This window comes from Rhinoraja longicauda, chromosome 6 (genome assembly GCF_053455715.1).
Source record: "Rhinoraja longicauda isolate Sanriku21f chromosome 6, sRhiLon1.1, whole genome shotgun sequence".
Lineage (NCBI taxonomy): Eukaryota > Metazoa > Chordata > Chondrichthyes > Rajiformes > Arhynchobatidae > Rhinoraja > Rhinoraja longicauda.
The window spans coordinates 12,553,594-12,564,732 of NC_135958.1; the positions used below are offsets into that span (position 1 = coordinate 12,553,594).

General features: G+C 40.7%; 1 protein-coding gene across 1 annotated transcript in view; it reads left to right on the plus strand.

Annotated features, from left to right (window-relative positions):
* The window catches only part of tdrd12 (tudor domain containing 12), a 75,941-nt gene extending 68,623 nt beyond the window's left edge, over window positions 1-7,318 (plus strand). The window contains exons 37-42 of the mRNA XM_078401536.1: window positions 244-368; window positions 1,328-1,382; window positions 1,499-1,612; window positions 1,691-1,844; window positions 5,305-5,377; window positions 7,129-7,318. Coding sequence (XP_078257662.1) covers window positions 244-368; window positions 1,328-1,382; window positions 1,499-1,612; window positions 1,691-1,844; window positions 5,305-5,377; window positions 7,129-7,226 — 619 coding nt within the window. The 3' untranslated portion in view covers window positions 7,227-7,318. The remainder of the gene's footprint in view (window positions 1-243; window positions 369-1,327; window positions 1,383-1,498; window positions 1,613-1,690; window positions 1,845-5,304; window positions 5,378-7,128) is intronic.
* Window positions 7,319-11,139: the final 3,821 nt, after the last annotated feature.

Below are 11,139 nucleotides of genomic sequence, written 5' to 3' on the forward strand. Positions count from 1 at the left end.
CACAATGTTGGAGTATTGAAATGTTAAAATCAATAGGTGACATTTCAGTTTGGGACCCTTCAGTCTGAAGAAGGATCCCAACCTGAAACGTCACTCATCATTTTCTCTCGCGATGCTGCTTAACCAGCTGAGTTATTCCAGTATTTTGTGTCTATCGTTCGTATAAACCAGCATCTGGAGTTCCTTTTTATTATATTTAGAGCAAACATCTCAGTTTAATTTACTACTATTTCTTGACTTTAGGTTGTTATTGAGCACATCCAGCAAAAGTACTTTATATAAGGTTGCAAATAAAATGAAGCTTTCACTGACCAGTTTGCAAAATGTTCACCCACAAAATGATGCAGTCGATTGTGAAGGAAATAATGGTATGGTTGACATATTTATACTTAATATTTTGCTATGGAATGGAAATTGTTCTATATACCTGAAGTTATTGTGTATTGAAACGATTTTGTCAGCTGCAATGTCTTTTGCATTTGCATGAAATCTATACTAGTTTTTGAGGAATGGTTCATCAACAGAGAAACCACTTTTGTTGCCATTTCATCTATTCAGTAACTGGTTCTATTTAAAAATAACTTCAAATGCACATCAGTTTTAAAGTAAAGTTTTTTGAGTGACCATACTTCCAACAGTAGACAGAGTGCAGGAGTATCTCAACGGGTCTCCTGAGATGCTGCCTGACCCACTGAGCTACTCCAGCACCCTGAATCTTCTTTTGTAAACCAACATCTGCAGGTCTTTGTTTCTACATGCTTTCAATAGTGACGGAAAAGATATAGATAAACATATCTACATAATGTTTGCGGCTTTAACCAGTTGGCTGGCAGATTAGTTATCTCAAGCACCAAGTTCATATTTGGCTTGTATTATAAGCAATGTTTGGTTGTGAAACTATCTGTTCTGATGTCTGTCTCATCGTATCGTAGTGCATGATGAAAGTGCAGTATAAATTGCATCAAATGGAGACATTAAGATTCAAGGTCAATAAGGGCATCGATAGCTTCATTGAAAAAAATAATTTATTGAAAAGCTTTTTGGCTGAATCTAAACATGCTTGGCCCAAGATCTGTTGTATGCCGTATTCTCCAGAGTTAGAAACAGGTTATTGGCATTGGTCTAAGGATGTCATGCAAACCAGGTGTTTATTTCATTTGGAAACATCAGCATTGCACTGTTCTACTCAATGATTTTCTTGCCTAATGTCAGTAGAGTTTGTCCATTTAACTGCATCCTTAAAATAGAATTGCCAAGAGAATGCATGTGGTTTTTAAGCATTCTACAATTAGTGTACATTTTGTGATGCATTCTGTTCTGATCACAGGTATCATGGATATTCCCAGAGAGAAATCAAGTCAGACGACAGTGGAACATAAAAGGTTATGCATTCTGATAATTATTCATAATCTGTGACTGAGTCATGTAACAAGGTTACATAATTCAAACGTTCATTTGGTTTGATGTCCTTTAACTGACATCCTTCATATTTCTACAGCTTTCACCCTGAAATAAAGTGGCATCAGAAGGATGATCATCTTGTGCTGAATGTAAAGTTGCAAAATGTTACACGATACTCATGCAGATTTGATCATTGCAAAGTGATATTCAGGTGTGTAGAATATGGATTGCCTACAAAATATATTACAATATTTAATCAATTGATCTGACATTTCTTATTCAAATGCAGTGCCTCTGTTGATGCCAAATTGTACTTGGCAGATTTGGAACTACAAGGCAGTATTTTAGAGGAAAAGTGCTCATGTATCATAAAAAACACAGAGCCTGTTATTACGCTGTTTAAAGAGAAGAGTGGTGCGTGGAGCAGTTTGCTGAAACTTAAGGTAATAATGCAATATTTTTTTCTGTCACACTAAACAGTTCGATAGTTATATGAAATGAACCTTGAGATACTTTAAACAAAAGACCAAGGATAACAAAAATAGTCTTGAATCTGTAATTTATTTTAAAATTATACATGACCTGTGCTTTGAAGTTTGACATAATTGATGCTCACCATTGTCACTTTACTTAATCTCCCATTGCTGCATAGGAATAGGCCTCTCTGTCCATGTTGCCTATCTATCTATGCCTTCCATTTCCTTTCCATTGGTGATTCCAGTGGCAACAGATGCTTGTTATTTGCCACAATCATCCTCACAGAGATTGCCGTCTAGATTTCAACCAGCACCTAGGTGAAAATGTTCTTCCCTGACATCCCCTTTAAACATTTTACCCTTTACTCTAAATCCATGCCCTCTAGTTTTAGATACCTCTGCAATGAGGAAAAGTGTCCTCTCCTCCAAGAACTCATAACTGGGCCTCTACTCGCTGGAATTTAGAAGATTGAGGGGGGAACCTCATTGAAACTTACAGAATAAAGAAAGGCATAGATAGAGTGGATGTGGAAAGGATGTTTCCACTGGTGGGAGAGTCTAGGACCAGAGGTCATAGCCTCAGAATTAAAGGGCACTTTTTTAGAAAGGAGGTGAGGAGGAACTTCTTTAGTCAGAGGGTAGTTAATCAGTGAAACTCATTGCCACAGCGGGCTGTGGAGGCCACGTCAATGGATATTTTTAAGGTAGAGAAGGACAAATTCTTGATTAGAACAGGTGTCAAGGGTTATGGGGAGTAGGCAGGAAAATGGGATGAGGAGGCAGAGTTCAGCCATGATTGAATGGCGGCCCCGTTAGGCCAAATGGCTAATTCTACTCCTATGACTTGTGAACTTTCCAAGCAAAGCACTCTTGGTGAATCTCTTCTCCACAAAATACTTTAAAAATTATACATGACCTAAGCTTTGAAGTTTGACATAATTGATGCTCACCATCAATGGGACAGGCAGCATCTCTGGAGAGAAGGAATGGGTGAAGTTTCGGGTCGAGATCCTTCTTCGGACTGGGTTCTGCATCTTATCGTTTGTGAAGTTATACTATAATCTCCCTGTTTTTAAATTCCATGCCCTGGCTAATGAATGCAAATATCCCATACACCATCTTAACCACCTTATCTACCTGTGCTGCCACATTCTTTAATCTTACTACTGATGTTTTTCCCTCCACTTTGCTGTCAAGATTTTGTTTTTCAGTTCATCTGCACAGTTTCTGTACTGTTAAAGGCCCTCTGTCCTCTCCCTGCTGTTTGGTTCTCTTAATTTTTATCCAGCCCCCGATATCCCTTACTTGCTGTATACATTACAGCCTTATGGGAACACATTGGCCCCGAACTCTGTTGAATGATCCCACTTGCCTGATGTAGACCTACCTGCAAGTGACTGTTCCCATTCTGTCTTAATTATATTTAATTTGCTTTCCTTCATATCCCAGTCCCTTTCCATAACTACCTTGAAACCTAGAGAGTTGTGGTTACTATCTCCAAAGTGCTCTCCCTCAGAAATATAAACCACTGTGCCTCCAGCAAGGGTGACTGGAGATTTATTTCAGTTACTTCAAATTCAGAGAGAAATAATAAATTAGAAGGACCTGTTTCCTTAGAGTGGGTTGCACGCTAGGAACATAGACTTAAAAGAAATTGGGATAAGGTTTAACTCCAAGGCAGCATGGAAACAGGCCCTTCGGCCCACTGAGTCCGCATTCCTCAACGATCACATGTACGCTACACACCAGGGGCAATTTACAGAAGCCAATTAACCTAGAAACCTGCATGTCTTTGGAATGTGAAAGGAAACCAGAGCACCCAGAGAAAACTACGCGGTTACAGGGAGAATGTGTAAATTCCGTACAGCACCTGTAGTCAGGATCAAAAGGCAGTGTAAGGCAGTAACTCTACCGCTGCGCCACTAGGTATAGAGAATTGATGAAGAAAACATTTTTGATACAGTGATATGTATCTGAACTTGTTATCTGAAATGATGATAGACACAAAGCCGGAGTAACTCAGCAGGTCAGATAGCATCTCTGGAGAAAAGGAAAAGGTAACATTTCGAGTCGAGACCCTTCTTCAGACTGAAATGATGATCTGGGCAGAGATCCTCATAACAATGAAAATATACTTGAATGTATAATTGAAAAGCCATGGCGTGCAGGCTCTTGGATATGATGGAGGATTGGTTGGGGATAAGTGCTTCGTTTACCTATTCACAATGAACCAAATAGCTTCTTTCTAGATTATAAATGTTCTTGAATCTGAATGCACAAAACGTTACTTGCAGCTGTTCATTATCAATAAAAGGTATCTTACTCTAAGTAGAGATGGGAATGTTAAATTATGTTCCTGGCTGCAAGCTATTGACAAAGATGGGAAGAGGGAAATGTTTAGGTGCCTAGGTGACAGGACTGAACAAAGAAACAGTTGCAAACTGGAGAGGAATGATGTAACTGAAAGGCCACAAAGTCTTTGCTTGGAATTCAGGCGAAGCACCTTCCTGCTACAGGGTGTGTCCTTGGCCATCAAATAGCTAGAAGGAAAGACTGAAGAACGCAAGATGTAACTTTAACTTTGTAAACGCCCTTTCTGGGCGACTATTTGCAATGAATTTCACCATGACTTGTCACATGTGACAATAAAACATTCCTTCATTCATTCATCAGGTGTTGCAAGAACAACAAAGCAGTGATATTAGGAGACTTTATTAATACTTAGGATAACTTTGTAACAGTGCGAGTTGAAAAATTGAGCACCCTGTCTTCTTTGGAAAGTAAAGGGCCTGTCCCAGTTACACGATTTTTAAGGCGACTGCTGGCGACTGTCAAAGTCGTAGCAGATCGCCAAAATTTTCTTTTACCCTACGACAATGACCACGACAATGCCGAGTCAGGGCGATACAAGTTACCTTTTTTTGTGAAACTAGCACCTGGCTAAGAGATTACACCATTTTCGGAAACATCGCAAAATTCCCACGCTTACCTGACCGCCAAACTGTCGCCTCCAATCTACCTGTCAAATGTCCTGACGGTAAATAAATTGATTAAACAAAACTATCTTCTGGTATCTTCAAATGCCTTTTCTTAATTTAATATTACGTGCTTCTAAATGCATCTGCGACAACCTAGCAAACCTGGGGACAGCATGTGGCAGCGCCCGCAATAAGCTACGATACCTGGCAACAAGCCAGCTGTTGCCGAGAAATTTCTATCAGGAATTTTTTTCCGAGATCCGCTGCGATTCATTGAAGACTCCTCACAATCATGCCTGCGACACCCCGGCGAACGTTTGGCGACAGCCTAGTCGCCGGCAGTCACCTTAAAATTTCCATACAAAGATGCCAAGGTGAGGGGATGGTTTCCAATACATATTGGTCATTAACCCTGTAACTGAAGAGTTTTTATTGCAATTGCCTTTCAGAATCCAAACGTTACTTTTGATTTCAACTATTTTGAGGAAATGCCAGATGATGGAACCCTTCCAATTTTCAATGGTAAGGTCCTCTAATCCTAGTTTCTTCTTGTCTAAATGGGTATGCCAAACCAGTTCAATAAAGACAATATATTCCAGCACAATTGTTTGCATTTTAAACATGCAGTATTTCCTTTGCTCGTTAATCGCATGGTTAGGAATCACTAGCTGATCAATACAAGAACTGCAACACTGCTGTGTGGCTACCATTGGTAGGCTAAGACAGGGAGCCTCCCACTGCCAGCCCTCACCTGTACTTCACTGATGCCGACATTCCTGGCCTCGTGCACCAAGTTGAAAGGGTTTGCCAAATAGGAGGAACCCTTCCAGTCGCAAAGTCTGAGTGGGAGAGGGTGGGTTGAAAAGTCCTTTTATGGCCAGTGGGTTTACCCAACCCATCATTGCAGGTGAGGACAGTAGTTATGTTTGTAACCAACCTTTTTGTACATCTCTTCCTTTAGCTTAGTTTTTATTGTTGGAAATATCACATAACCAGCAACTACGAAATGAATTGACTTTGGATTATTATCCCCAGTTTTATTGTTGAAATGTTTAACAGTTGAGATGAACAAAAAATATTTCTGATATGATGCATTCAATTAATACCAGTAACCATGGGTAAACATATGAGCAGCATTTGATGGTACTAGGCCTGTACTTGCTGGAGTTTAGAAGGATGAGGGTGGACTGCATTGAAACTCACAGAATAGTGAAACGCCTGGATAGAGTGGATGTGGAGAGGATGTTTCCTATAGTGGAGAGCTTAGGACCAGAGGGTACAGCCTCAGAATAAAAGGATGTACTTTTAGAATGATGATGAGGAATTTCTTTAGTCAGAGGGTGGTGAATCTGGAATTCATTGCCACAGAGGCTGTGGAGGCTAAGCCATTTGGGTATTTTTAAGGTGGAGATTGACAGATTCTTGATTACTAAGTGGTGTCATGGGGTTATGGGGAGAAGGCAGGAGAATGGGATTGAGCGGGAAATATACATCAGCTATGCTTGAATGGCAGAGTAGACTTGGTGGGGCAAATGACCTAATTCTGCTCTTACAATTTATGAACCATGCCCAACCTCCTTCCATTCACATACACAAGGTGCATTTTGAAGAGGAGACAGACACATAAATGCACCTAAAAAGACACGCAGTGCTGGAGTAACTCAGTGGGCCACAAAGCATCTCTGGAGAACATGGATAGGTGACATTTCAGGTCGAATCAGTGTGAAGAAGGGTCCTGACTCGAAACATCACCTGTTCATGTTCTCCCATGTGTCCCTTTTTGTAAACCAACATCTGCAGGTCCCTATGTCATCATATAAATCCACCCGCTGTTTCCCAGCACGAGCCTCATTACTGGCATAAATAATACTAGATAAAGTTGTGCTGAATCTTCTCTGCATTTTGTGACATTTGATTTGAGAAACAGTGGTTCTTTCTATGGACCATACATATAGTTACACTGACTGCCCATGGAGCATTGAATCTGGAAGAAATATGAGTGAACCTGCATAAAGAGAATGGTCCTGGTCCTTGAGTAATACCTGACCTAGTACCTCATAGTTCTTCGTACCATATTCAGAAGTGAGAACACTTACACTCAGAAACAGATCTTAGATTCAGTTACTGTAGGGGAAATTAATTGACTTTGGATCATTATCCGCAGTTTCTATTATTGAAATGTTTTAAAAGTTGAGATGAACAAAATATTGCTGATGTGATGAATTCAAATATTAACAGTCATGCGTTAGCACATCTTTACTTTTTTTTGATAGACATGAGAAGGAAAGGACGGCCATTGGTACTAGAACCCATCGTCAATGAATGGAATAGTTTGACAGATGATTATGACAGTTCTGAAGAAGATTATTGAAAATTCTGGTATATTAAAAAAGTTTAAGGTCTTGGTTATTCAAATGGCAGTCACTTCCGTAAAGGATTTTGCACCTGTGGTGTCCCTTGTAATGCAGATGTAATTTCTAAATAGTATTTTCTATAAATATAATAAAGTGTAAATTGGTTCTATGTGTCCTTTATATTTCAAGAGACAATCAATAGTTAAGATTAGATTAGATTTAATATCTAAAGATTAGATTATAAACATAATTGTTTCTGAAAAAGAGACCCAAAGTGCTGGAATAACACAGCAGATCGTGCAGCCTCTCTCTCTCTCTCTCTCTAGAGAGAGAGAGAGAGAGAGAGAGAGAGAACATGGATAGCTGATGTTTTGAGCCGGGGCCCTTCTTCAGACTGATTGTAGAAGGGGGGAAAGAAAGCTGGAAGATGGGAGACACAGGACAAAAGTGGATACAGGTAAGGGGGAGTAATGATAGGTGGGTGGGTGGACAAAGGCCAGAGTATGAAAGGACAGAAGGTGTGAGACAAAGGAGTTCATAAGGTCATAAGTGATAGGAGCAGAATTAGGCCTTTTGGCCCATCAAGTATACTCTGCCATTCAATCATGCTGATCTATCTCTCCATTCTCCTGCCTTCTCCCCAGAACCCCTGACACCAGTACTAATCAAGAGTCTATCTATCTCTGCCTTAGAAATACCCATTGACTTGCTCTGCACGGACTTCTGTGGCAAAGAATTCCACAGATTCACCACCATCTGACTAAAGAAATGTCCTTTAATTCTGAGGCTATAAACTCTAGTCCTAGACTCTCCCACCAGTGGAAGCATCCTCTCCGCATCCACTCTATCCAGGCCTTTCACTATTTGGTATTCTTCAATGAGGTACCCCCTCATTTTTCTAAACTCCAGCGAGTACTGGCCCAGTGCCGTCAAATGCTCATCATACATTAACCCACTCATTCCTGGAATCATTCTTGTAAACCTCTCTAGAGCCACCACACCCTCTCTAGAGCCACCACATCCTTCCTCAGATATGGTGCCCAAAATTGCTCACAATACTCCAAATGCAGCCTGACCAGCGCCTTACAGAGCCTCAGCATTACTTCCCTGTTTTTGTATTCTAGGCCTCTTGCAATAAATGCTAGCTTTGCGTTTGCCTTTGCAGAATGTTGCAAATGTTTAACCTAGAAGGAGGAATGTAGATTGAGAAATGGGTGTGAGTCCAGTGTGGGGGGGGGGGGGGGGGGCAGAAGAAAGGGTGTTTGGGGGAGGAGGGGTTTAATGTTGCATTCTCCTTCCTACAATAATTCTGAACAAGGGACCTGATCCGAAAGGACACCTATCCATGTTCTTCAGAAATGCTGTCTGACCTGCTGAGTTACTCCAGTATTTTGCCTCTTGTTTTGTGAACCAGCATCTGCAGTTCCTTGTTATCATATCATATCATATATAAACAGCCGGAAACACGCCTTTTCGGCCCTCCAAGTCCGTGCCGCCCAGCGATCCCCGTACATTAACACTATCCTACACCCACTAGGGACAATTTTTTACATTTACCCAGCCAATTAACCTACATACCTGTACGTCTTTGGAGTGTGGGAGGAAACCGAAGATCTCGGAGAAAACCCACGCTGGTCCGGGGAGAACGTACAAACTCCTTACAGTGCAGCACCCGTAGTCAGGATCGAACCTGAGTCTCCGGCGCTGCATTCGCTGTAAAGCAGCAACTCTACCGCTGCGCTACCGTGCCGCCCTATTAAATACGTTGTTATTTAATCAACGTATTTATTATCTAATTAGTTAGCCCCTAATTATTTCTCAACATCAGTAAATCTTCAGGAAACAAATTGCAGGAATTCTAATTCAAAGCCCTATGTTTAATGACTGAATCGATTTTTGTTTAAAGTTCCAAAATTCTGAAGATTGCAGGTTGATCAAGCATCTCTTGGCCAACGGCTTACAGCAGGGGACAGTAGAGGGTGCTTTGCGAAGTTCTACATAATGGGATGAAAAGTGCCTTCAAACTCAGGATATATGCAGTGTCTGTAGTTGTTGTATTTAAATATAGGCTCCAGATATTAATCTGAAGGGTCACAACCCGAAACATCACCCATTCCTTCTCTCCTGAAATGCTGCCTGTCCCGCTGAGTTACTCCAGCATTTTGTGTCTATCTCCCGATATTAAAATGCTTGACCCTTAAGTTGCCAGATAACTAAAGGTTGCATGAGCAAACAAAATCTGAATTTTTAATGTTTGGATTTAATTTTAAGATTAAACTCAACAGAGATAAACATCATTGGGAAAATGAAGTCGTAGAAACATTGGCCTAAAACGATTTGCTGGGATACAGTGGGATATAGATGAGCTACAGAAATTGGCAGAGTAATGGTAGATGGAGTTTAATCCAAGCAAGTGTGAGTCATTGCACTTTGGGAGGTCAAATGTATTGGGGAAAATATGCAATTAATGGCATGAGCATCAACAGTATTAATGGAAAGAGGGATCGTGGAGTCCAAATCCATAACTCCCTGAAAGTGTCAACATAAGTAGATAGTGTGTTAAAGAATTTATATGGTATATTTGCTTTCAAAGATCAGGGCTCTATAGGATTTTGGTTTAGTTACATTTGGAGTATTAGGTGCAATTCTGGTCGCCCCATTACAGGAAGGATGTGGAGGCGTTGGAAAGGGTGCAGAGGTTTACCAGAATTATGCCTGGATTAGGAGGTAATGGATGGGAAAATCAAGTACTAGAGGGCAAAGCTTTACGGTGAGTGGTAAAGATTAAAGGAGATGTGCAGGGCAACTTTTTTTGTTTCTCCTTCAATAGATGCTGCCCAATCTGTCATGTGTTTGCAGCAATTTCTGTTTTTAGCTCAGAGTTCCTACATGAGTTGTTTTTTAATGTTTTATATTACGAGAGTGCTGACTAGATTAAGAGGAGCAGCTTAGAAATCGACCCTTCAGCTCACCAACTTTATAAGTCGACCATCAAACACCCCTCATTTTATCCTTCCCATCAACTACTTGCAAATTCTACCACTCAACTACTCACTGGGAGCAATTTAGAGTGGCAAGTTAATCTATGAACTCGCATGTTTTTGGGATGTGGGAGGAATTGGAGGACATGGAGAAAACATGTATGATCACAGGAAGTCCACACAGAGAACACCATTCAGGTGAGAGTCACCAGCTGTGCCACTCTGCTGCCCTATTCAAAGCATCGGACACCTTTAGAAGCTTTTGTTGACTCATAATTGATTATTTTGTGACCTCTGGTTGAATCTATGATTGGTTCTTACAAGATCATTATTCCCTTTGTTACAAACTAAAACTCTTGAGACTCGGGTAGCATTGCAGATATTTTAACAATATCTAAAACTTCACCAGAATAACATTGAATAATCACCGTATCAATTTGTCTGGAAACAGTGTCTCAGTAGCACTAAATACAGTATATATTGTAGTCTGCCTCATTCATTCCATCAACTATAATGAGATTGAGGTACATTAAGCAATAAGAAGTGATTCTGCTTTTCAAAACAGGGAATTTATATGTTTGCATGCAACTTTGATTACTATCTGGCGGCACGGTAGCGCAGCGGTAGAGTTGCTGCTTTACAGCGAATGCAGTGCCGGAGACTCAGGTTCGATCCTGACTACGGGTGCTGCACTGTAAGGAGTTTGTACGTTCTCCCCGTGACCTGCGTGGGTTTTCTCCGAGATCTTCGGTTTCCTCCCACACTCCAAAGACGTACAGGTATGTAGGTTAATTGGCTGGGTAAATGTAAAAATTGTCCCTAGTGGGTGTAGGATAGTGTTAATGTACGGGGATCGCTGGGCGACACGGACTTGGAGGGCCGAAAAGGCCTGTTTCCGGCTGTATATATATGATATGATATATCTTAATATAGAAAATATTAAAGGACA